This window comes from Tenrec ecaudatus, chromosome 6 (genome assembly GCF_050624435.1).
Source record: "Tenrec ecaudatus isolate mTenEca1 chromosome 6, mTenEca1.hap1, whole genome shotgun sequence".
NCBI classification, from domain to species: Eukaryota; Metazoa; Chordata; class Mammalia; order Afrosoricida; family Tenrecidae; genus Tenrec; species Tenrec ecaudatus.
Genome location: NC_134535.1, coordinates 89,554,586 through 89,581,814, shown reverse-complemented (window position 1 = coordinate 89,581,814; position 27,229 = coordinate 89,554,586). Strand labels below are relative to the sequence as shown.

The 27,229-nt window shown below is 45.9% G+C and overlaps 1 protein-coding gene across 2 annotated transcripts in view; it reads left to right on the top strand.

The window, feature by feature from the left end:
- Window positions 1-27,229, top strand: part of ANO6 (anoctamin 6) — a 210,724-nt gene that overhangs the window by 159,090 nt on the left and 24,405 nt on the right. For both annotated transcript variants that reach the window (XM_075551843.1, XM_075551844.1), the window contains 6 exons: window positions 3,598-3,658; window positions 10,216-10,358; window positions 11,977-12,054; window positions 16,814-17,039; window positions 18,507-18,676; window positions 18,877-18,974. In XM_075551843.1, coding sequence (XP_075407958.1) covers window positions 3,598-3,658; window positions 10,216-10,358; window positions 11,977-12,054; window positions 16,814-17,039; window positions 18,507-18,676; window positions 18,877-18,974 — 776 coding nt within the window. The remainder of the gene's footprint in view (window positions 1-3,597; window positions 3,659-10,215; window positions 10,359-11,976; window positions 12,055-16,813; window positions 17,040-18,506; window positions 18,677-18,876; window positions 18,975-27,229) is intronic.

Here is a 27,229-nt window from a genome sequence, read left to right as displayed (position 1 = left end):
TCAAGTGGATCGAAATTATGCTTAGAATTTTGAAGTCACTAGTTAGAGTTAAACCGTATCTGTAAGCAAACAGACAAATCAGTGTACTTTGGGCGTGTTGTCAGGAGAGGACACGTTCCAGTCCCCAGAGAAGACCCCGTGCTGGGAAAGCAGGAGGGCCCTCCAGGAGGGGGATTGACACAGTGGGGGCACGACGGAGCCCAACACGCCAACCATTGTGAGGGGGGCACAGGCCGGGCAGTGTCCATTCTGTGGCATCTAGAGTCACTAGCAATCGGAACTGACCCAATGGCACCGAACAAGGACAACCACATAAACATATAAAAGATAGATATTGTTTGAAAGTGATTTTAACAGTTAGTCGCTTTGTATGACGTAGTCCCAGAACACTTATTTAATTTCCCTTATGTGTAAGTAGTCTGAAGTCCCCTGATTCCTTAATCAGGGGGCTCCCAGGGCTGGTGGGGGCTTACTGACTGACAAGCAGGCCAGAAACAGGAAGAAAAGATAGTTTGCTCCCTTATGAGAGTTTTCCTGACAAATCAGACAGAATGCCTTCCCAGTGACATATTTCTCTCTCTAGCCCATTGTTGAAGGTTTAGAAAGTCCTCATGGGGCCTCAGTAGTTTGAGCCATGTAACTACAAGAATTTTTCATTGACCGTGTTGCTACCATCATGGTTCCACTTTATATGATTTGTGGAACTCCTGTACTTGTATTTTCATGTGTGGCACATAACAGCCCTAGAAAATAGGCAAGACACTTCATAGATTAAAACACTCAGGACTTTCGAGATTAAAGAACTTGCTAACGCGGAGCCACCTAGAAATGGCAGTGTCAGAGGCTGGCCGCAAGGCTCTATTTCTGACCATTAACCTGCTCTTCAAAGGACATTTGATGTCACCACCATGCCTCTTAAGTCTAACTCTACATTGTAAAAATTGCGACGCTAATTAGTTAGGTGATACTGGAGTATTGCCAACACGTGGACTTTTAAGTGTAATTTCTAAATTAAAGTGCAACTTTCTGTCATTTTTAGCTACTAATTGATTTTGCTTATAGTGACCCTGTGGGACGGACTAGAACTACCCCAAGGGATTTCCGAGGCTGCAGTCATTGTGACCGCCAAGTCCCCAGGTCACATTCCCATAGGCCCTCTCCGTATCAGCCAAGCACCGCACCATCTTACCCTCTCCAGACAACAAAAAAATTGTTGGTCTACAACTCTCACATGGATTATATATAGTCAATGACTCGAAGCTAGTAAGAGGGACGTTGCTTCCAAAGATGTTGACTCAGATGCGCTGGTGGCATTGCTGAGTAAGCAGTGGGCACGTGATCACAGCTTTGTGGTTTAATCTCACCAGGAGCTTCCATGTCTGCTCCCTCAAAGTCTGATAAAGCCTCTGAAACTCTAGATAAGATCGTTATGAGGGAATCAACTTGTTGTCAGTGAGTTTGATCTGGAGGTTTGTTTTTGTTTATCTTCGTTGAGAGTTAGCATATAAAGAGCCCGGTGGCTTGGCAGCTGACTGAAGAGTCAGTGGTTCAGACCCACAGCAGTAAGATGTAGCCATCTTACTTTGTAAAGCGTTACAGCTTTAGAAACCTGAAGGGGAAAGTTCTGCTCTATCCTACAGGATCGTGACGATTGAACATTGACAACAGCAGCTACACAGGTAGTTAGCACCCAGCCTAAGACGATGGATTCAAGGCAATTAACAATGATACTATCAAAGCAAATTGTACTTTATTCGAGTACAAATGAACATTTCATTTTCCAGCTCACCCCACCTTGCCTGTCTTTCTTCTGCTGCCACCCACCACCCATCTGTAAACACATGACTTTCAACTATGCGTGTGTGTGCGTGCGTGTGCGTGTTGGGAAAACAGAATAAGTTTGATCCTATTCCATTTTACTCCTCCTTTCAATATTGTCAGAGTGATTTATATAAAGGGTAGAATATACAAAACAATATGAGTAAGAGGGACAAATGGGGGGAGGGAAAGGTCCAAAAAGGAGGAAAGGTATTTTTCATGCTTCTCTGTTAGCTGGCTAGCTTAATCATGTCTTCTTTCATTCCTACATTTCTTTATATATTAACTTCAACTTCTTTCTTTTGAAAAGAGATCAGGGTATGCCCTAATCGACACACATGCTAACTAAAAGGATTCACAAAAAAGGAGTATAAAAGGTTATAAAATCAAGACCAAGAAACGAGCATGTAAACAATAGGAGTCATGTTGTTTCGTGACTGGGGTTTTATGAGTAAGAGCCTTAGCATTCTGGCTGACCAGCATTGCCTTTTAGCCTGTGAACTGTTTGCTTTCATCTCCGGGAGCTTCTTTTTCTCCACAGCCCTGTCTTCTTTGCTTTGGATATGACCTAACATAAGGCACATATGTTATATGCTATATGCATACAAGCAAATGGACCGTCACAGAACTGATGGATCGATCCTTCCTTGCCCAAGTGTGCCTTTTCTCTATTCGAGGTCATCGTAACGTTAGCAAAGGCTCTGGTGCTGCCGGAGCACGAGCCAGTGACAGTCGGAGACCCATCACTGGGTTTGAGGAGGCAATGTTCCTGTCAGCCCTCTCCTCAGGGAGAGCCTCCTCAGCATGAACCCAGCCTTGTTCATTTCTTAGAAAGAAAAATGGGAATTCTGCATCCAACTGCCAGGGGGCTATGAGGATAAGGCACCAGTCAGAGTCCAAAAGTTGCTGAGAGGTACCAAACATGGAAGGTCACACACAGTCCTTCCTTGGTGTCTTGATGCCAGCTCATAGACAGGCTGTCTGTCCAGAGGTTTCCAGCAGTGGGAGCAGCCCACAGCACCAGGACCCCTTGTCGTCACTCTGCCTCCGATTCTAAGTCGCCCCACCTGTCAAAGCACCCCTGTGCACGCTCAGCTTTGCAGTGGCTAGTTTGTGGGGTGTAGATGGCCAGGTTTTTATTCCACGAAGCCTCCGGGTGGACGCAAACTCCAACCTTTCCGTTAAAAGCCAACCATGTGTGTGCCACCCAGTGACTCCTAGACGCTAGAACTCCGCCTTTTTCTGATACGGAGTGATCCAGTGGAAAAGATGCTCTGCTTAATCCAGCGGACGTTGTTTGCTTTTTAAAAAATCCACAAAAATTCCACCTGTGAATATATATGTGGTTGATATAGTGATTGTCAAAGTAGGTGTCAACTTTAAAAGAACTACATGTAGTCCTCGACTTACATAGTGCATTCAAGCTATTACAGACTGCATGTAGGACCATCTTTTTTAATGATTTGTGCATTTTTCTAGTCTATGTATTAAAATGATCATCTGTAATGTTTATGTATCTGTTTTCAGCCCCCATTTCAGACCAAGGAAATTGTTCTGATACCAATGATAAGACACTAAAAAAATGAAACCTTTTTAAAAAAAAACCCTGATGTGTTTGATTTATGCTCACAACTGAGTTGTTGGAACAAGACCCCATCCTGGGGCGGGGACTGCCTGTAGCTGCAGACTGTGGGACCTAGAAACCCTTGCCTGTTCACTGCGCTCTCATCCGTGTGGAATATGATGTTTATCCACTCAACATGCCGTTGTCTTTTACAGAAACTGTGCATCTTCGACAGCTTTGGAACGCTGGTGTTCGCCGTGTTTATGGGAGTGTGGGGTGAGTCATCTTCATTCTGCGCATCCTGCTTACGGCATTTGCTTCTTTTCCCCTTTATCTTTGGTTTTAGGCAAATTTTGCCATTAGGTCATTTTCTTTTTTGTTTTTATAGAACTTGTTATTATGAGTTAGATGAGGATACATAGAGTAGATCATTTTATTCAATTTACTTGTGACCATTTAATTAATATAAAAATAAGCCCAAGACTATTTTTAGTTGCATTAAAACCTACTTTTAGGACTTTGGATTTCCCAAGCTTTGGCCCCCTAACAGCTTCTACTGCATTAAAAATCTAATCCAAAATGTAGGGACGTAAAGCAACAAACATTTAATATGTCTCAAGATTCTCCAGGTCAGCTGGAGGTCCTTGCCGAGCTGGTCCCCGTAAAGGACTGGGGATTCAAATGGGGTCTGTGAGTTAGGACTTGGCAAGCTGGGTTGGTCTCCGGGGCCTCAGCTCGGATGACGTAGCTCAGCTCCAAGTTGTCTCTCCCAGCAGGACTCCCAGACCAGGACTCCTTCCATGCTGGCTTCAGGGTTCCAAAGAAACAAGAGAGGGCAAGCTCCAGTCGGCACTAGTAAAGCCTTTGGTTGCATCCGGTTTGTTAAGGTCCCATTGGTCAAAACAAGCTCTGTGGTGAGTCAGCATCAGTGTGGGGAGGTAAGAGGATGAACTAAAAGCTTGGATACTGGGAGAGCAACTCTCCGGAAGTCACTGATGCACTAACCCTCCCTCGCAACTGGGATCCAAACTAACGTTCATGGGATTGAGGATGGAGGCTGTCTCCGTTTCCTAGTGCTGCTGTAACAAAGTTCCCCAAGTGGGTGGCTTTGCCCAACAAACTTAGGTTCTCACTGTCCTTGAGGCTGGAAGTTTCCATGGGGGTCTCGGCTACATAGACTTCTTCATTGTAACTCGGGAGAGTTCTCTGGTGACCCTTACCTGACATTTGTCTTCCTCGGCCTGGGTGTATTTGAATGCATGTCGACTCTTCTTATACCTCAGAGATGATTAGTTTTAGGATCTATCCTAAACTGGGATGACATCAACTGATTGCTTGATTACATTATGTTAGATTTTGTTACAGAAAATAAGTTATCCACTCTGCCCAGACCAAATGAATCCATGTGATTGAATCATAGCAACATATGGCCGGATTGCACTCTTTATTGGGTGGTGGGGAGGGGTGGGGGGAACAATTCAATCCATACAGAAGGAAAGCAGCTTGTGTCAGCTGTCTTCTTGATCCGAGTGAATATTAATAAGTCCCCAGTGACACAAATGGCAGAAGCAGTTGGCCCCAACCAAAAGGTGTGAACCCACCTGGAAAGGCCTGACCACTGGCTTTTGATAGGTCATGCCACTGAAAATAATTTTGGAGCACACCGTTCTAGCCTGCATCACATCGGGCCTGCATCACATCGGGCCTGCAGTGCATCCGACCTGCATCACATCGGGCCTGCAGTGCATCAGGCCTGCAGTGCATCCGGCCTGCAACACACCATGTGTCTGATTGGACTTGACAGCCGGATGCTTTGATTGGTTTTCACTCCTGTTCTAAAACTGGTGCCTCTTTAACAAACAACAGATATAATCCTAGGGAAAGTGATCCTCATGTAGACACTTTTATGTTGTATGTTATTTATTCTGAATCACTTCCTGAATAGAATAGGGCAGCTGTAATTTTCATTAGTAGCAGACTTTTAAATGTTCACATAAATGTTCCACCATAAAAGAAGAACACTCATCGCCTTTGCAAAGGTGAACACCTTTCCAGTGTTACCATGTCCATAAAGGGGGGATACAATTCAGGCTATAAGAACGTGGGGGAAGAACAGAGCCATCTGAGGCTTGTCTTGAGAGGGCACAGGTCAACACAGGATGCCCAGTGATTTGCAGGCGGCGACAGCAGTGTTTCTCTTGGTGGTTGTATGTGGGAAGGGTCACCCAGTAGACCACAGAACCAGCAATCCAGCTCTTTGCGCACCTTTCACAGAGACGAGTTGACCCTCTGAATAAAGTGAACTGGATGGCGGTCATGGTGGTCGTGATCAGTTTCAACTCATAGCAACCCTGTATGACAAAGTAGGACCACCCCATAGCGTTTTAAATGTAATCTTTTGGGGACCAGTTCAACAGCTCTTTCTTCAGCTGTTTGGAAGGATCCAGCCACCACCAATTCGATTAGTAGCCACCAGCTTAGTGGCTGTGCCACTAGGACTCTGGAAAGGGAATGGTAAAAAAGAAAGTTGATTGCAGCTCACAGCCACCCTGTAGGGCAGGGTAGAACTGCCCTGTGAGATTCCGAGAGTGTAACTCTTTATGGGAGTGGAAAGCCCATCTTTCTCCAAGAAGCAGCTGGTGGTTTTGAACAGACCTTTCAGTTAGCAGCCCAACTCATAATCATTAGGCCACCACGGCTCCTGAACATTTGAAATCCCCACTAATTCATAGTGAAAGCACTGTATGAAAAAAAAAAAGGCTTCCTGAAAGTGACCTATGAGTTGACCAAAATTATGCAGTAAGTCCCATTGCCTTTAGACATTTCGCATATTTTAACTGGCAAAAAAAGGCTAATATTTGCACATAGAATAAAAATCAAATTCGCATGTTAAACTCCGCCGTCTTCCTCCGCTATAAACCCGATAATTTTCCCAGTAAGAGCCTGTGTGCTGAGTACGCGTGTCTGCGCTTTAACCTCTTACCTTCACCTTGCTCGCAGCGCCCATTCGTGACCTATAAAAATCATCACATCCATGACTCCGCAGCCTAATGGAAGCTATTACCCCTAATCTAGACAGACATTTTACATAAAGGGGAAAAGTTAATTTGGACACTCTTGAGACAAGCCGTGGATTTCCTGGCTCACCTGCTGCCTTTGAGCCTTCATTGCAGGGGGGGAGCACTGAATTAGGCCCAGGTGCCGGAGGGAGCTCATCAGGTTTCAAAGGGCAGAGAACGTTTCCGCAGCGTGCATGTATTCGACCGGCTCTGGGGATGCTCAACTGTTTTAAGTGCTTGTTACCTCTTTCTCTGTTGCCCCTGTGGTATGAGAACGACTGCTGGGCACCGAAAGACCGAAAGTCTGCAATTGCAAAATCGGAACAGGCATAAGGATCATGTCGTTATTCATGTCACCACCATCCTACGCCTGTAGCATCTCTTTTGTGTCCAGATGTATGTAGCACTTAGAATAATTTTCTGCTCCCTACGGATTTTGAAAGTTGAGGATAGAAAGCCTCTTACAATCAATATAGTACAAATCATAGACTTAGCTGAAAAGTGCACCTTTCAGACAAAGCCAGCCCACGCATCCATGCCAACCCATAATGTCCAGAAGGCTATGAATACAGTGTCTTCCTCCTGCCAATTCCGCCCTGCTTTTGGCATATTGTCAACTGATTTTCCTTAACTCTAGGTTTTAAATTTTCACCTTCGACCCCCTTCAGAATAGTTATTCATCTTGACCTTCACCAGCATTTACTTTTCTTTATCAGTTCTGGCTTTGACCATTCTGACAACACCCAGAAATCCCATGACGCCAAGAACCCACAGCCCCACCCACCCAGCCTCCAAGCTGGTTACAATCTTAGGTTGGTTGTCCCCTTCTCTCTGCCATCTCCCATTGGAGCATGCATGGGAGGTGCCGGAGGAGCAGGGAGCGCTGTCTGGCATGTGGACCGTGGCTCTGGTAGAAGAACTAGCCAAGTTGTCCCACGCAAATTTCTCACGTTTGCCTGGTGAGGCTGTGGGGTAAAGAACTTAACTTGACCCGAAGACTGCTGTCTTTGTCTGTGATTTCTGAGAGAGAACCTCAGAAACTTTGGAATGCCCCAGTGATTGCAGACTCTGAGAAGGCTGGCAGAACCACAACAGTGAGCTTATGTCAATTCAGTGACCCTGGTGGGGGCTGGCAAGACCAGATTAGTCTCCAATAAAGGCTCTGGGCGTGGACATCCTGGCTGGAGATTGGCATTCACTCTCCAGGGAGGCCAGCACATTCCTCTCTGGGAGATGGCGCACCACATTCATACTCTGCCCAGATTTGACCTTGGTCCCTTGCAGTTTGCATCCTTTTGCTGTGATAGACCTGTCATTGTAAGTGATTGAGTTGTACCCCCCTCCCCACCCACCCCAAATATGTTATAAATTCCACAACCTATCTAAATCCTGCAATACTTGTGGTTGGCATTCCACTGGGAAATGGCTGTCTTTGTCATGCTAAGGAGGCAGGATTAGTGTCGGGTGTGTCTTAAGACAGTTTCTTTTGATATCTGAGAAAGATTACACAACCAAGGGGAAAGCAGTGGAGATGGGAGAGAGATGCCACCCCACAGAAGGTGCCCAGAATGAGGAGCTCACAGAACCAAGGACTTTCCTCCAAGGCCCCGGAGTCAGCGCTCTGAATACAAACGTCCAACCCCCTAAACTGGGAGAACAGAAGTTTCTGGGGGCAAAGATACCCATTTGTGGCATCTTTGGTGAGAAAAAAAGGCCAAGAAAAGTGCACCAAGGAGTCTCGCTCCCCTCACAGACGTGCACCTGCTCACTCTCAGAGGAGAGCACGAGGCATCCCATGGGAAGGCCTGCAGAAGGCCTCGCCCTGCTTTGTACCCTTTTAGCCTTGTCTTCAGAAACAACTAACCCTCTGCCATCGAGTCGATGCCCACTCCCAGTGACCCTATAGGACAGAGTAAAGTTCCGTCTTCGAGTTTCTGAGCCTTCAAGTCTTTACAGGACAGGCAGCTTTGGCTTTCTCCCCAGAGCATTGAGTGGGTTCTAACTGCTAGCCCAAAGGGGACAGATCCCACTAGGCCACCAGGGGCTCCTTTCAGAACTCTGAAAAACCTAAAAGGAGCTTGCTGTGGATCCCTCCCAGATGCCAAAACTGTCATCTCGACGTGGCATAGACCAGAGAGCACCCAATTCTTTGGGGAAGGATGAGAGAGATACCACCTTCAGAAGGGTATGGCCTTTAGAGCAGCAGTTCTCAACCTGGGGGTCGTGACCCCTTTGGGGCTCCAACAACCCTCTCACAGGGGTCGCCCGATTCATAACAGTAGCAAAATTATAGTTACGAAGTAGCAACAAAAATGATTTAATGATTGGGGGTCACCACAAAATGAGGCTGTCACCACAACTGTATTAAAGGGTCGGCATTAAGAAGGTTGAGAACCACTGCCTTAGAATCTATGTCAAGAAACTATAGCTTCACATTTTGATATTTTATAAAACAAATGTTTCTATGATTTCACAGCAGTACTTTTTCACTATGTGTGTGTGTTCGGTTAGAAAGAGAAAAACTTCTCTCTAGGAAATGACTCATAGGGTTGTAGAGGCCAGCAAGTCCCTGATCCATCGGTCAGGAGTCAGGCTGGAGACTTTGGCGTGACTCAAAACTGTAGGGGCAGACAGATCCAAGATTAGCAGGCCACGTGGCAGGTTTCTGGATCACAGGCTGCGGAGGCTGACGAGTGCCAAGAACAGGAGGTCAGATGATAGAAAGCCAGATGTAGGATCCAGGGCAAGGGAGCAGCTTGGCCAGGAAGCCCACATACAGATAGTAGACGTAGGCTGCACCCTCGCGGAAAGTCCCTTTGTAACTTATCGGCAGGTCACCTCATGGTCGATGGGTGCACCATTATGTAGCTACCCAATTACATCTTTACATAACTGCCAGACCACTGGGCATCATGAGCTGGCCACCTTGACATACAACTGTAGCCATCATACTCCTGAAAATGTAGCCAGCAAGTCAGATTAAGTGGGGGCATTGGGGACCCCTCAGTTTGTGGCTGGCATCCTGAAGGGACAGTGGGGGAGTCCCAGATTAGAACCCGCAGGCTAGAAGTGAAGGTGCCGTGGGATCTGAGAAGCTTGAAGCTTTCCCCTGAGCTCTTGGGCAGGCTTGGCAGTCTGGAGAAAGGACTGTGTTCTTTGCATGATAATGCCTGCCCTTGCTCCCAGTGGTGACAGGCACAGGATGAAGTACCTTGTGTGCACCTGGCACCAGAACGGAAGTGGAACGGCACTCACAATACATGTACTTGGACTGAACACACATCAGAGTTGAGACATGCACGCTCGTCTAATCACACAGGGGCTTTCCGAGGGATTATCAGGAAACCATAGCGGGGGGCTTCACGGAGCTCACCCTCCGCTGTCACTAGTATCGCTGGTGTACTCTTAGAACTTAGTGGGTTAAAATGAAACTTCTTCCAAGACAGATCTGTTTGTCCTTCTGACAGTCCATAGGACTTTCGGTTTTCTTTGCCAATGGCGTAGTTCAAACCCATCAATTCTTCTCCAGTCTGTATTTTGTGCGGTCTGCCCTCCGTGGAGACAGACCGTGGAGGCCACCGTGGCTTGGTTCCAGCCCCCTGAGTTCGCAAAGGGACATCTTGCTCTTTCGCACTTTAAAGAGGTCTCAGGCAGTCCAGTGCAGTACGTCTCGCCTGCTGCTTCCGTGCGTGTTAACTAATTCAGCACTGTTCAGATTTCTAAAACCTCAGTCACATTAGAGAACCGCATCTATCCTACTCTTGTCTTCCTTAGTTACGTTGTTTTTGGAGTTTTGGAAGCGGCGCCAAGCAGAACTGGAATACGAATGGGACACAGTTGAGTTACAGCAGGAAGAACAGGCCCGGCCGGAATATGAAGCACGGTGTAATCACGTGGTGATCAATGAGATCACCCAGGTAAGGAGGGTGCTCATGACATGCAGTTTAATCTGTGTATTGAAATCATTCTCAGCCTTGGCTGTTCTCTGGACTCGCGGAAGAGGCTTACCTGACACGAAATCGTCTGTTTCGTCGTCTGAGGTGTGGGCTGCACCTGAGGTTTTTCTTTATACGCCTCTAATAATTTATTTCAACGTGCAAATGAGGAAAAGAACCACTGCCTGGAACCTCAGTGGACAGACGAGACATATGCATCAGCTAACAAGATGTTTCATAATGACAATAAAAAGTCAAATAAAAAAAAATTTTTAGACCCATTGAGCAAATGTGTAAGGAAATCTATAGGGCTGTTACAGGTGATTCTCCATGATTTACTTACATACATTTTAATTATTCCAAACCAACCAGACCAGTCCCCCCGACATAGCCTCTCCCCCCCTCCCAGGTCAATGACAACTTACTTGATCTCCTATCCAGAGAAGAAGTACTTCATAGGGTTTGGGGGCTGTGTCTGCATGCAGAATGCCAGGCCTTAATTCTGAGGTACCTTAATTCTGAGGGTTCAAACCGCCATACTTTTGGTTAATAGTCCAGTGCTCAGCCAATGGCGGCTCTCTTTCATCGTAGGCTGACTGCCCCATCGTGTAGCATCAAGCCTCAGGTACTGCACCTCCTTCTGGTTGGGGTATGTACGAAATAATGTGGCTCGAAATCCTCAAGTGGGGAAAAGGATGGAAGGATCAGGAAAACATTTAAGTCCAACTACGTCCAGGCACTGTCCGAGGTATTTTGTATGATGATGAAGGGAAATTTGCTGCTGCTGTAAATTTTTTTTTTTAATCAATGATGCTCTGTCTCTTTACACCAAAGCCTGCAAAAGGTGATTTTTGACACATCTGTATCCTAGCTTCTTGCCCTCCACGGAGAGCATGTAGACCTGATTGGCCTTGCAGTCATCCACATATAGATAGTAGGTTCTGAATCTGGATAACTCTTGGAGAGAAAATGTTTTTTGCCAAGAGCTTTGGAAAATGTGCCAACGATGGCTTTTATAAATTGAAGCACAGATTTCTAGAATGCTGGACCCACAATAGGGAGGCTAGAGGGCAGCCTGACAATCTCCCTTCATAATCTCCACTCTCACTGGAGAGTGAGGTTCACTTCCACCGAAGGTGACATTTGTCTTGCACTGTGTGGCAAGCGTCAAATAATCCCTTCTATGAATTGTTCCCATGGTTCCCTAGAAAATACACTGTCACAGCATGCATTGATGGCATGTTTTATGTTCACAAATAACACATGGATTTAGATCAAATTAGATGTATATAAAGTATTTTGAGTATGGGATAACAAACGATATTATAAAATTAACACTATAGGAAAATACTAAAGAAAAAAAGAAAATTCTTGAAAGGAGCACTGCATATACTTTGTTGTGTATGTTTAAAATTATGAATGAGAAAATGAACCAATGATGAATAAGAAGTCTCTGTTTGGAACTATTTTTTTAATTAAATGTAGCTTAAGACTTATTGAAAGATCAGTAGAAAAATAATTTCGTGGGAATACACTGGTTGACTAACCTTTTTTTTTAATCCGTGTGTGTGTGTGTGTGTGTGTGTGTGTGTGTAATTAGGAAGAAGAACGTGTTCCATTTACAACCTGGGGAAAATGTATCCGTATAACCCTCTGTGCAAGTGCGGTCTTTTTCTGGGTAAGAGTTTATTTCATTCATTCCCTCTTCATTCATTTATTCAGATTTCAAATGTCGAAGAAACCGAACGCACAGGCTGCCAAGGACACAGGCCTGTCGATTTGTTTCCAGAGAGCTGCTGAGCCTCTGCCTGGAACAGCCCTTTAAGTTCCAAAGGGCCCTGGGTTCCCCCTGAGCTGTTGGCAATGGTGCCTCCTTTTTCTTTCATCTCATTGGCTTCACATCCGCTTAGTGGGTCCAGATTTTCTCATTTCTGGTGAAGACATCAAACGGATTCCACTAAGAATTCTAAAAATTTCCAATAGCAGTGAACAATAAAATGTGTAGCAATAGTCTTTTGAAAAATAGGAACTGTCAAAACCCCAAATCCAAACTCACTGCCATTGAGTCAATTACCACCATAATGACCCCATAGAACAGGGTAGAACTGGCTTCATGGGTTTCATAGGTTTGTAAATTCATGGAATTAGAAAGCCTTGCCTTTGCCACAGTGTGGCTGGTGTGTTTGAACTGCTAACCTTGAGGTTATCAGCCTAACTCATAACCACTATGCCATCAGGACTCCTTAGGAACTATCAGAGAAAACTTAAAACTACTAAGAGATGCAGAAAAAGCCTTAAACAAATGATCCTACATAAAAGTATATTTCTAAAATATTGGCTCTTATGAAATTCATTTTGGGTTTATTATTTGTAATAAAGTAATTTAGTGAGGGTTGAAATGACTCAAGGGCAGACTAAAGAATAGGACATGAAAACCCAGAGGTAGGTACCAAGAAGTAGGTAATAATTCAAAAGTAGGCATCATAAATCAGTTGGAGAAGTAAATATCATTCAGAAAATGATCATGGAGCGCACTCTTTGGGTGGAGGAGTTAATATGAGCCACATATTAAAATCAATTTCAGAAACCCGAAATAAGTGAATCGAAAACCTTAACCCTCTGAACAAAGTATTGATGGGACATATGATTCCTAAATGTAGAACATCTTTTTAAACTTAATAGCAACGGGAGGTGTTTCCGCAGCAAATATTTTAGGCTTTCCATTTATCAGAAGTGTCCTATGTGGAAACAAAACACCAGGGGAAAAATATTTGTTAACGTGTCAGGCAAAAAAGGGCGGTCACTTTGGCGTATGAAGCATCGGGATCATCGCTAAGGGGCACCAAAGATTTCAGTAGCTAAGGAGCCGAGAGCATGAATAGACATTCAGTGAAGAACAAATACAGTAAACAAAGAGAATCGGGGAACGCGTGTCAAACCTCAGTAGTCGTTCTATCATTGCAAGGAAAAATGAGGTACAGTATTTCGCCCCTGGAATATGCATGATACGGCCCCGTGGGAGGTGACCGGGAAGAACTGGCCCGCCCGCTGAGCTTGGGGGACTGTGGTGATCTCTACAGAAGCAGCCGGCCAAGGCTTCCTCCTTTGGAGCTGTTGAGTGGATTCGAGAACCGGCAACCTTTGAGTTCAGCAGCCGACCCCTTGCATTTAGCAAACCACCAAACTGGTTAACCAGTGCACCGCCAGCGCTGCTTCATTCTCCGCATAGGCGACTGCAATTGCCACTGCTCCATCTTCTGAACTCAGGGGGAGGGTCTTAAAAACACGCCTAGGCTTTCGTCTACTAATTCAGATTTCAGCAACATTACTATCCTGGTGCCAAACACTTTCATACACTAGAATGTTGTGCAGCCATGAAAAGAAAATGTGTGACATATAAAAATGGGGTGGGGGGAGGCAGTCCCACCCAGACCAGGGGGCTAGTGACAAAGAAGGGGTTATTCCCCCAAAGCAGGGTAGCAAAGGCAAACGGTCTCCACTATAGCGGGCTGACGTGTGTCTCACAGTGAGCCCGTATTAGCAGTGCAATGAGACAGATCTGAACCCCAAACCCAATGAACTGATTCTGACTCACGGCAACCCTGGGGCACCGAGTAAAACTGCCCTTGTGGGTTTCAGAGACCGTAACTCTTAACCGAAGAAGAAGCCTCAGCCTTGACTCCATCGCAGCGCTAGTGGTTTCAAACTGCTGACCTCGAGGTGGGCAGCCCAATGTGGAGCCACTGCATCACCAAGACTCCTTCAGACAGGAACAGCGAAGGTATACTCAGAAAAGGCACCTAAACAATTGGAGAGAGAGAATGAAAAGGTGTCTTGCCTCGTATAAAGAAGTATTTGGCTCGTCAGCGCTCTGAAAGATGCAGGTTATACACGGAATAAGAAAGCTCTCAAGCAAACTGGAATTCTGTCTGCACCACTGGGGAAGCAGTGCTGTGTGGCGGCTGATAGGCCTTTGGGCAGACATGACTATCCCAGGTCTTTTACTTACTATTTACTTATTCCCAAGCAAATTGCTTAATCTCCTTGAGCCCCTGTTTCCTTATCTATTAAAGAGAGGATTGTTAGTGGATCTTTCTTTGGTAAGTTACCTGAAGTAAATAGTAAGCTTTTCAAGAACATTAAGTATTTTAATTAATTAACAGTTATAAAAATTATTATAGGAATAATGTTTAAATGGTTTATATGTGTTGTGATGAGAGGAAATGTCTCAATAGACCTTTATTTTTTTCAATATACCTTTCATGTAATACATTTTCTTTAGCGTTTGCTAATTCTTACACACACTCAACAGGTTATTCATTTCCCAAGTATTAAGCCTTCCCTGTGAAGGACGAGAAATTACAGACAAAACATATATTGCTTTCTCTACAAATTGATTGCTTAAAAAGAAAGAAAGCATCCTTGTAGCCTGTGAATCCATAATCATAGCTTCCTATATTCCAGGGGCTAGTCTTCCAAACATTTTTGAATGTAGTCCCTCATTCAGCCCTCACAACCGTCCTATCAATCAGGTGCTGACACTTTGTCCATGTTGCTTTTGTTAGATGTCATCAAGTCAAGTCCAACTCGTAAAATGGCCCCCGGTGACTAAGTAGCGTTTTCTTGACGATACTTTTTATAAAAGCTGAGCATCGAGTCTTTCTCCTATGAAGCCATGGGGTGGCTTGGAACTGCCAACCTTTTGGATAGCTGCTGAACCTTTAACCACTTGTAACACCGGGGCTCCTTTTCCCCTTTGCATAGAGGAAGAAATGGAAACACACCCACAGGCCAGGTCATGGAGGCTCAGGAGTTGGACTCTCAGTGGGGATCCTTTCCCGCCTCCCTGAACTGCTTTCCTGGTGAGGAGAGGCTCCGGGCCACTTGTGTAAACCACTTTCCAGGATTTGCTTGCTGCAGACGGCTCCATGCTCCGCAGCTTCTCTCTTTCCGGGCAGAGAGCACAGGACATCAAGCCCATTAACTATGTAGGGTGTGACCAAGAAAATATGCATAAGGCAAGCAATTAAATATGAGTTGGGTTGTTAACCACAAGATCAGCAGTTCAGCTCAACCACACCTTGAAAGAAGGCTGAGGCTCAAGTCTGGGAAGCCCTCAGAGGCAGTTTGACCCTATCCTGTGGGGTCACTACAGTCGTATCCTCGCCACGATGGCAGTGAGTTTGAGTGGTTGGTTTCATCCTACATTATCCCCTTAAAGTGTTAAGGAGCAAGGATGGGGCTTTGAGGACTAACATGTGCCTGGCCCGAGCCCTGCGACGATCAGTCACGGCATGTGCATGTGACAATTGGACACTAAAGAAGAAAGACCACAGAAGATTGGGTGCGTTTGAATGATCATGCTGACAAAGGACTCTGCAAGTACCGGGTCTGCCAAAGGACCAACCCGTCGGCCTTGCAAGAGGGACAACTGGGTGCCCCTTGGCGAGACTTCATCTCTTGCATTTGGCCGTCTTCTCAGGAAAGCCGTCCCTGGGAAAGGACACCATGCCCTGGTGAAGTAGAGGGGCAGCAAAAAAAGGAAGATCTTCAACAAGCCGGGCGGACACCGATGGCTCCAACACAAAGACCGATTGTGAGAAGGGTGCCGGGCCAGGCGGTGTTTGGCCCTGTTGTACATCAGGATGCTATGAGTCGGGACAATCCCACACCCTCTGAAAACATTATCTGATGACCACGTGTGTGTGCCAAGTGTGGAGAAACGAATAGACTTTTGGTGTGTGTTGTTAAGTGACCAGAGAAAACCGCCTCCCAAGGAGATGAAACTCTGCTCTACACACCCCTTCAGACACTGGGGACTAAGCCATCAAAAAGACAATGGAGTCATTAACCGAGCTTGGGGGGATGCAGGTGTGGATGATTTCCATTTAAATTGCAGCCATGAAAAGTGTGCAGCATCTCTCACCCAGACCTACAGTTAACTGGCCCCTCCTTGCCAGCCCACGTCCCTGGCCCTGTTCACAATCACCTGCCACCACAATTAAGACCAGGGCTAACACCTGCTGGCACTTGGACCCGGTACAGGTCCTCTCTTGGAAGGAAACCTGTCCCCTGAATAGATTATAATGCAGCCATCACAAAACACAAACAACACTAATTCACATCCAACTAGTAGAAGGATTGTAGGAATGATGTTTTCATGGGTGCTGCTGTCACAGACACATTTTCCTTCTACCAGAACCTGCTCGCCAGTTTTCCATTCGTATCCTGTGTAAAGATACAAGGGGGCTTCAGACAGTTCACAGAGGGGGGCTGGGCGGGGGGAATCACAATAGGAGAAAAATGGGATTGTCCCACAAACTCTTTGAAGCCCCGTCGTACACTTTCTTTGTCTTTGTGCGTGGGACCTACTTTCCTTGGTAAGAAACAGATAGAATGATTGGTGCGCTTCACTCACCTGTGCTTTGCACTTTCAGATCCTGTTGATCATCGCATCCGTGATTGGCATCATTGTCTACCGGCTCTCTGTGTTCATTGTGTTCTCTGCACAACTTCCCAAGCACTTTAATGGGACAGACCCGATCCAGAAGTACCTGACACCACAGACAGCCACGTCCATCACCGCTTCCCTCATCAGCTTCATCATTATCATGATTCTGAACACCATCTATGAAAAGGTGGCCATCATGATCACTAACTTTGGTAAGTGCCAGTGTGGTGGCAGTTATTCCGGGGCTCCAATGCGTGGGCTCTGGATCTTCCAGCCCGTGTGACAGAGTCGGGCTGCCCCCCACCCCCACCCCCACCCCCCAAAGATTTTCTTGGCTGTATCTGTTAAGAAAAACTGATCTTTGGGTTTTCCTCCAACTGAACAGTGGGTGGGTTCAAAGTACCAACCTTAGAGTCGGCCACAAGTGCTTAGCCAGCAGGCTACCAGGGCACCCTACAATCTCACTGTAACTATGAAAGCAAAACCAAGCCCCCTGCCGCTGAGGGATTCCAACTCATCGTGACCCTGTATCGTTTGTCAACATTTTCACAACAGTCAAGGGCAGAGAGTCTCATCTTTCTCCTAAGGTGTGACTGGTGGGTTTGAACCACTGATGACTAGCCAATGTGTAGCCTGAGGTACCCTCAGGACTGCTCACAACAGCTGTAGCTAAGGTAACGTTCATATGTTTACACCTGGTAAAAATACAGACTGAATCTCTTGAGGTGTTTCCATTCCAGCACGTTGCAAGTTGTAGGAATTACTAAGTGTGCACGTATTTTCCCCAGCCTCTATAGGAAGTGACTTTTCTACGGCTCTGCATTAGTACAAGGGACAAACCAAAGACAATCATTAGAATGTCCAGGCTCTGTGTAAACAGATCAGTGCTGAATAATATTTTCAATTACATTAGATCATGTCCTCTATTGTTGAAAGCAAATAGTCTCTTTATTGCAAATAAGTGGAATAGGGTCAGGGCTCTAGTAGCAAATATGTTCCTTTGTTACCGAGAGGACAAGCAATCACATTGTTGCATGTCTTCCCCCATACTGTTCATATTAATCCAGCTCGAGTCTCATCCGTTCTGGCTTTTGTAATAAGTATTTCTTCTGGCTGGCTTGGTTCCCAGGCAGCTGTATAGGGGCTGAAGTTAAATGCTTCCCACACTGCGTCTGGGTCACTCCCTGAATGGCCTACTCAATGGTTGTCTAGAAATGATCAAACCAGTGCAGATTCCCAACCCAGAGCATGCCCTGTCTTCCCCAAATGCCTCTAGCAAGTCGATTGTCCTACTTTTTTTCCAACAGACTTGTCTTACTGTAACTCAGGAACACAGGGGACTATCGTGGAGCAGCCTGTTCATAAACAGCCACCTGTCAATCTGGCCCTGCAAGGAGGCCGTCGGCACACAGTTGCTAACATTGTATTTGTATATTTTAAGGAACACTGGAATATTTTTACCATGTGGGAAATTCATTGGAAGGAAAAAAAACCACTCATAACAATGTGCAAACTTAGAATTAACACAGTGGCTATATTAAGGAATCCAAAACAACTTAAATAGAAACAGTGTGAATTGTATTTTTTTTCTCACATGTTAACTCACGTATCAGTATCGTTGATTAGGGCCTCAATGCTGTTCACGATTTTTTTCATCTTTTTCTGTGTTTTAACTGCAGAACTCCCAAGGACCCAGACTGACTACGAGAATAGTCTAACCATGAAGATGTTCTTGTTCCAGTTTGTCAACTACTACTCTTCCTGTTTCTACATAGCCTTCTTCAAGGGCAAGTTCGTGGGCTATCCAGGAGACCCAGTATACTGGCTGGGAAAATACAGGAACGAAGAGGTCTGAATCATATTCTCTGATGATTTAAGCTACTTCATGTTTTCTCGCAACTGCCTAATGAACAGCTTCTTCGTTTGTTTTGTGGGTTTTTTTGTGTAAGCAAAAGAACAAATTTTAAAAATAGAGTTATAAGCTTCATGGCTGTGTTTTAAGTTGGACTTGTCTAAAATTTAAATGGGACTTTTTTAAAAACCTTTCAGTGTGATCCAGGAGGCTGTCTCCTTGAACTGACGACTCAGCTGTTAATAATCATGGGAGGGAAAGCAATCTGGAATAACATTCAAGAAGTATTACTTCCGTGAGTATTGTGTAACCTTGGGAGGGTCAAAGCTAGGAATGAAACATCCCGCCATTCCAAAATATTTGCTTCCTTATCCACTTGGCTTCAGGCCCAACTCTAGAATGGATTCATGTCTGCAGTCGTTAAAGGTCTCCAGACAAGATGGTCCTTACCATACCAGTCTCAAAACCAAAATCACTGTCATCAAGTCATGCTAACTCATAGTGACCCTATAGAACAGGCAGAACTACCCTGTGACTTTCCAAGACTATAATTCTTTACAGAGTAGAAAGTCCCATCTTTCTTCCACAGCAGCTGGTGGTTTCGAACTGCTGACCTTTCAGATCATAGCCCAACTCATAACCACTGTACTGCTGACCTTTTAGATCATAGCCCAACTCATAACCACTATACCACCAGGACTCCTTAAGACGATCCAGTGCTTACTAGCTATTCAGTGTTTAAGAGCTATGTCAAAATGACAACCTTTTTCTGTTTAACTGGAATCTCTCCGTTATTAAAGTGGCAGACCCGGGTGTAGCATAGCAGAGCTTTGCTCTGTAGGAAATGTAGGGTTGATTTCAGTGGAACTAGATTTCTAGAGGGCATTAAGCACTGGGCTGTTCACTGGAAGACTGGCTGTCTGAATCTACCAGCTACTGCGAGAACAATGCAGCATTCTGACTGTAAAGATTTAGAGCCTTGGAAACTGTATGGAGTGGTGAGATCGCTTCTCTGCTGTGGGGTCACTATCAGTCAGCATTGACTTGATGACCTTGGGTTTGGCTTTGGTTTAGATCACCTGGCTTCTCCTCTGAGACTCCTCTGGGTAGACTGGAACCACTGACATTTCGGTTAGCAGTTGGATGAACCACCCAGGACTTCTCACCTGCTCTGTAGCTCAGGTGTATTAGACTGTTCAGTTGCTGATTGATTACAACCCACTGAGAGGTGAACTAAGGCTGATGAGCTGAGTATTCCCACCAATTCTCAACAACATCTTCTCCTTTTGTCATGTACATTTAAAAATCATTAAAAATAACTTGATAAGTCCAAGTATTTGCCAGTCACTATATTGTTGTCATAGAACCTGATGGCAACAGTGGGTTACGTGTTAGGCTGCTAACTAACCACAAGGTCAGCAGTTCAAAACCACCACCCACTCTTTGGGAGAAAGACCAGGTTTTCTACTTCTGTAAAGAGTTACAGTCTTGGAAACCTCAGGGGCAGGAATACGCTGTCTTATTTGGTCACTAGGAGACAGCATTGACCCAACAGAATTGAGTTTAGAGTTTCTTTGTTTTGTTTTTTAATAATTGTTTTATATATGAAACACTTCAAAAGACTCATAACAATGCTGTTAGCTTTCAATTCCATGTTTCCGTGAACTTTTTGAGGTCCCCTTGTACATCTCCAAGGTGCCCCAGTGGTTTAGGGATTTCCAGTTGGGTCGCTAACCACCACATCAGCAGTTCACAACTACCAGGTGCTCTCTAGGAGAAAGATGGGACTTTCTGCTCCCATGACGACTTACAACCACAAAAACCCACAGAGGCCGTTCTGCCCTGCCCTGTCGGTTACTGTGAATGACAGTGGTTTTATGTATTTCCGCCAAGGGGTCCTTACTTCTCTCTCCCTCCCATTTGCAAATAAGGAACCTGAGGCTTAAAGAAATGAAATGACTTTTACCCACATTTACATGGTCAACAAGAGCCGATGCTGTGGGATTCAAATCGAGATCACATGATGTCAAATATGTACCCTTTCAAAGGGCATGGGGTGAATAGTGTCTTCAGAGATGTTTATCTACAACGAGGAGCCCAGGTGGTGCAGTGGTTAAAGGGCTTGGCATCTAACCATTTGAACCCACCCGCCACTTGGGGAGAGAGAGGAAACTGTAACTGGCTGCTCCCTTGGAAATCCAATGGAGAGGTCTGCTCTGCCATATAAGGTCAATACACGTCAGAGTTTTCTCAGTGGCACACAATAACAATAGTACAGAGACTATGAGTCCCGATCGGCACACATGGCTAAGCATAAACTATGAGCTGAAAAGGTTGTGATTCAAGAATGCCCAAAGACACCTTGGAAGACAGGCCTACCAATTGGCTTCCTAAAGGTCACCAACTTCAGAGCCTCTGCACCCAGGACTCCCCTCAGTTGGATCAGCTCAGCACCACTAACAACAAAGAGAGAACAACACTTAACCTTCCTTGAGCTCAGATTATTTTCCAGATCAATGAAATGCAGGCAAGCGCAAGTAATATTGTATTTGATTCTATATGAAAATAAATATAACAAAGGGAGGAAAATCTGAACGCATTCTTTGATTACCAAAGTGGTTTGAAAAGGAAAACAAATTCCTGGCCATTCAGTCAGTGCTGACTCCTGGGGACCCCATAAGACAGGGACTTTTAGTGTTTTTGAAGAAGTGGGTTAACTATCCTAACATGGTGTTCTGGTGACTGACTGGTTGTTCATGAGTTATTTTCTGAATTGAAAAATTAGTAGGGGGCAATATAGTTCCTAAACTAACACTGGAAAATTCACTTGAAATGAAATATTGTTCACATGAAATATGTTTAAATGATACAATGTAGTTTAAATGATACAATGTAGTACCCATGGTCTGTTTATACCCTCATGTCACGTAAACCCCATTGTTGAAAATTACAGTAACCTAAACTTTGCCTTCAGCTAGGCCTGGCCTTAAACATTTAGACCCAAAACCAATCTGACTGCTGTTTAGTCCATTCCGGTTTACAGTGACCTGTAAGGACAGAATAGGACTGCCCTTTGAGTTGCTGAGCCTCTCAACCTTTATGGCATCAGAAAGCCTCATCCTTCTCCCAAGGGGCAGCTGGTGGTTTCAAACAGTAGACCTTGAGGTTAGCAGCCCAATGCCTAATCCACTATGCCACCAAGGTTCCTTAAACTATTTAGACAGTACGTTTTAAATGATTTTTCCTTTGTGTGAAAAATGGAATGCTTGGTGTTAACCAAAATAGACTAAAGAGCCCTTCTCAACACGTCTCGGCTAGTTTTCTTCTTTCTTTCTTTCTTTGCAAAGCCTTAACGTGAAAGAAATGTGTCAGTTACCCTCACTACCCCTACCTGCACCCTTCCTAAGAACACATGGGAAGGGAGAGAAAGGCAGCTCTTTCACACTACTTAAATATGTCCAAAGGAGCATGCGGATTTGTATTTCGCTATACATGAATCCATAGCCCTCCATGAGGATTCTTGGAATAAGAGCGGAAGCATGTTTGGTTCAGTGGCTTAGAATCCCTTTGGAGTCTCTCCAGTACCTGCAGCACTGACCTGGGACCTGGTGCGGGGTTGGCACTCTGAACTAACTCATTTTAGATGACTCCTCTGTTTCAAATAAGCAGCCTGTGGTCTAACAGTTAAGTGCTCAGCAGCTCAGCAGAGACGTCGTTGTTTGGATCCACCCAGCAGCTCCATGGGAGAAAGGCCTGGCTATCCATTCCCTTAAAGATGAAAACAAACCAAACCCATTGCCGCTGACGCCGCCATGACGCCTAGTGAGGCTGTCACCACCCTGGAGGACAGAGGAAAACGACACCATCTGGTTTTCAGGGCTGTTTACTTTATGGAGACAGATTGCAACATCCCTCTCCCGGTGATTGGGGAATATGAACTCCCAACCTTTTGGTTAATACGAGCTCTATGCCACCAGAATTCTTTCCTGAAAGTTACCACCTAGAAACCCCCTGGGGGCCATTCTGCTCAGTCACACGGAGTCACTGTGAGCTGGAATTGACTCACCAATGCCCCATAACAGCAAGACAGCCTTCACATCCATGCGGGCAGGAAGCAAATAGAATCACTGAACCCAGTGAACAAGCTCAACCTCCCCCAGCCTTACCAGCCTGGCCCAGAAAGCAAATAAGCAAACATCTTTACGCTTAGTATTTTTATGTTTGAAGCATTCTAGGGATTTTTTTTTATTCTATGCTTGATGAAAAAAGAAGGGGCGGGGGTTTCCAAATCCTGCTTTATGTGTTCACTCTGAAGGACTTTTGTGGTACAATGAATGTTAAAGCCAGTAATTAGGTTTAAAATTGCCAAAGTGCCAGTGGCATCATCTTTTGATGGCTGGGTACCTGCATGGTTTTGGGTTTCTCCATTTCTATGTTTTTGGTATTTCCACAGTAGGTATGTGTAAGAGAGGCAAGTCAACTGTGGTAGGAAAAAAATACCACAGCTCAAGGCACGTTTTGACAGGGGGTGAGCCAGTTGCGTGTGATGGAAGCATCCTTCACTATCCAAGCCCACTAATGATGAACTTAGGAATGAAGTAGATTAAAATATGAGGGATGCTTGTCCTTCAAGATTGTTCAGTGTGGACACAATCGAGGATCGCAAACAGAAGTGGTGATTGCCTGATAGTGAAGCTGGAAAGAGAAACTGAGGTGGGGAGCGCTTCTTCACACCATGCTCTGCACATAATTAGCAGAGGGCCATGCATGACACTATTGTGCTCCATGCTGGGCAGAGTCTCGAGGAAATTATTTGCAACTCCTGTGAGGCTTGATCAAGGGAATAGCTATCCAGCAGTTTGATGGAACCAGGTCAAGAAACACTATTTTGAGAGAACAGCCAACAACCAGTCGGGTAAAATACCACGGTGCGGTCCATCCCAAGCTCACTGAGGCAGATTTCCAAGGAGGCTGTGACATCTTTTGGTTTGCCTTTTAAGTGCTGTCGATTTAAGATTCGGATACATGGTCACAGTTGAGATCCTTGCACTAGAATCCACAGTGCCAGGGAGAGAGATGGATGGAATACAGTCTGCTGTTTCCTACTAGCAATGAAGGCTCACCGAAAGAAAACTGAGCAAGAGGCTGAGACTGTGTCGCTTCAGAAAGAAAGTCAGGCAGAATGACCTCTAAAATGCACAGCCGGGTGGTGGGTGCCCACATGCCTAGAGGGAAGGCTTGGTGAGCTGGTAATGGCTTGTGGGTTTCAAGATGGGCATTTGATCGATTAGAGGCCCAGATTGAGAAATTGCTGATCCTTTGAGCATGGAGAGGACTGAGTAAGAGGCTGAGGCTGGAAATGGGAGGCATAGCAAAAAACAAATCAGCCAATCAACAGCAAAACCAGCCATCTTTGGTTTGGATGTCTGAAAGGATGAGGGCCTGTTGCATCACCTGAAGGCACTGGGAGTGGTTATAAAACTGCAGACCCCGCCATGCCTTAGGTGGGCTGATGATAGGACATGTGGTCAGGGCATAGGAAGCTGCGTGTCTGACCAGCACCCGGTGTCACCCTTGCAAGTGCTGAAGCGAGCATGGCCTACACGGGTGGCATTGTGTCCCTGAGCCATGAGTAAGTGGACCCTATTTGCAATTGGCCCCAGTCATAGGGACTCTTGTTGGTCAATGGGGAATCCCATATGTCAGTCCATTCCCTGATTTGTCCTCTGACAGCCCTGGACAATGTAGGTTGGATCTCCCCCTATACAGATGGGAACACAGTTTTAGTAACCTGGCAGATTTAAAATCCTAGTAAGCCATGGAATGCGGGTTAAGATTCAGGGGTATCCCATACCTTATCTTCACTACTTTCCACAGTGTTTTGCTGCCTCTGTAATGGGATGAGGAAGAAATGGGGGGAGATTGTGAGACTGAGGAGGGAAATCTCCTGCCCTTAGACAGGCTTGGACAGTGGTCAGTGAACAGTTATTGCTGTTGGAAGCCCAGCATAGAGAGCTGGGCAGTGCAGTTTCCCTCTGACACACATGGGGTCACCATGAGATAGACTGGATGTAGCGGCGATTGGTTTTCTCGTGTGTGTGTGTGTGTGTGTGTGTGTGTTTCGTATTTAACAAGGGGTGAAATTTAGTCCCAGATGCTCAGAACAAACTCTTACACAGCCCAAAACCACCCCACCTGTAGACTCATCTCCTGCTGGGAAACCTGCTGCTGCCTCAGTGTCCCCGCTCCCACTGCCAGGAGTGCACTTTCCCTCAGGAACCTGTCCCTTTCCCCCTTCACTTCCAGGTCAGTGTCACATCTCAGTGAGCCCACCCCGACTCCTCATTGCAAATGCTCCCCACTCACAGTTTAACATGCGCACGAGCGCGCGCACGCACACAAGAGAGAGAGAGAGAGAGAAAGATGCTTGCCCCGAGTGGAGACGGTGAGGTTCTGCTCAGTTTTCACGGAGGTTATTTCGACAGTAGAGTGAAGGTATCCCATTGTCCACTTTTGAAACCCACGCAGACAGTGGAACAGGCTGCCTTGCAGCCCGACGCGGGTGTTGGCCTTGACGGTGTATGTTGTGTGCCCGTTCTGAGATCTCCACGAGGAAGCCACAGGCCAGCGGTTCTGTTGTTTTAGGGGACGGTGGTCTGTACAGGTGCACACCTTGTCTCACTGCCAACTCAGATTTCTCTTCTGAACAATTGCTCTGACAAAGGGGAGCATTCATCCGGCTTACAAAGCTTAGAGACCAAAACCAAACCGCACAAAGAGATGGCAGGCCGTTCAATGGAGCGAGTGTGCACCCAGTAGTGGGCAGAGCCCTGGGCTGGAGGTGAAGCCAGGCTGAGTTCTTTCCTAGTACTACTGGATCCGGAGGTCATGTAACTTTTGTGTGGCTCAAAATAGGTCTTGGGCCTATTTTCTCTGATGGGAAATGATACCATGTTTCTGCTTAGTGCTCTCCAGCGGTACCCTGTTTTCTTCCTTTGGAAACCCAGATCTTCACAGCAAACTCTTAGGTCCTGCACCCCCAAACCACCCTAGACAGATCTTCTGCTGGGAGACCTGCTGCAGCTTCAAGGCCTTTGCAGTCCCTGTTCCCTCTGCCTGCAGTGTGTGTTTCCTCGGGAACCTGCCCCTTGGCACCGCCCCCCCCCCCCCTTGACTTCCAGCTCAGTGTCCCATCTCTGGGAAGTCCTCTGTGAGCCACCTCCACTCTTCCCTAGACAAACACAGATGCCCTCCATCCCTTGCCCATTTGCTTTTCTCCACAACATTGACCATCACCCCATGTGCTCCAGCTTGATTTATTTTCTCTGGGGTTTATCAGAATAGATAGCTCCTGAATGGACTAGTGTCTCGCTGTGGTTTTCATTGTGGTGTCCCGAGTGCCTGGGATAGCACCTCGTAGAGAAGAGGTGCTTAATACAGGATGGATGGATGGATGGATGGATGGATAGATGGATGGATGGGAGGATGACTGGGAGGATGGATGGATGGGAGAGTGGTTGGGAGGTTGGGAGAATGGGGTGGGACAGGATGATAGGATGGGACAGGATAGAATATAGTGCTCCCCTCTCATTTGTTTTGGGAAGTTGCATGGGGGAAGATGATGCCACCTCTGTCCATGGGGAGCCAAGGTGCTACTGTTGACCACATGCATCTTGCAGTTTTCCAGGCCTTTCGGACCCCTCCATACCATGTACAGGACTCTGATGTTGTATAGTGACACTTCTAAGTCCTGCTCGTAATAAGGCACTCTGGCCTCTTGTGTTAGTAAAGCTCCCCGCCGGCAGGAGAAACCGTGCACCGTGCTCCCTTCCCTGGCATCTGTCTTCAGCCTTTGATTTTTTTGAGAGACCAAAAAGCAGTTCCCTCTGGATCCAAGAACCCTGGTGGTGTAATGGTTGCAAGCTGGGATACTAATCACAAGGTCAGCAGTTCAAAACTACCATCTGCTCTTCAAGAGCAAGATGAGAATTTCTACTTCCATGCAGAATACCAGTCTCAGAAACTCAAAGGAGCAGTTCTACCCCGACCTGTAGGATGTCTGAGTCAGAATGGACTTTGACTTGACAGTGAGTGTGTGTGTGTGTGTGTGTGTGTCATTGGTTGAGTCTTTGCTATGCCTAGGCACTGGGCTAAACCCAACCACAGTCATGCTTTTATGTTTATCTGATAACAATTCTAGGTAGCAATCACCCCCAATTTATAGAAGAGCAATTTGGAAAACCCAGTTCAGCACATGACTACACTTAGAAGGGACCCAGCACTTGAAGCAGGTCTTCTCGCCACAAGTTCAGACTTTTGCCTCCCCTTAGCCTCCCTCCCACACGCAACGCCATTGCACAGGCCACTGAGCCAAGGAGATGGTTTCAAGGACCCAGGGTATTGTTGCGTCTTCAGCAGATCTTGCCCAAAGGGGTTTTGAGAGAAAAGGGATTGCCCTCTAGATCAGCGTGTCTCGGAGAGATCAGAATGAGAAGGGCCCACGAGCCAGGGAAATATTTGAAATAAGTGGGATTTGGAAAGCAGTAGTCT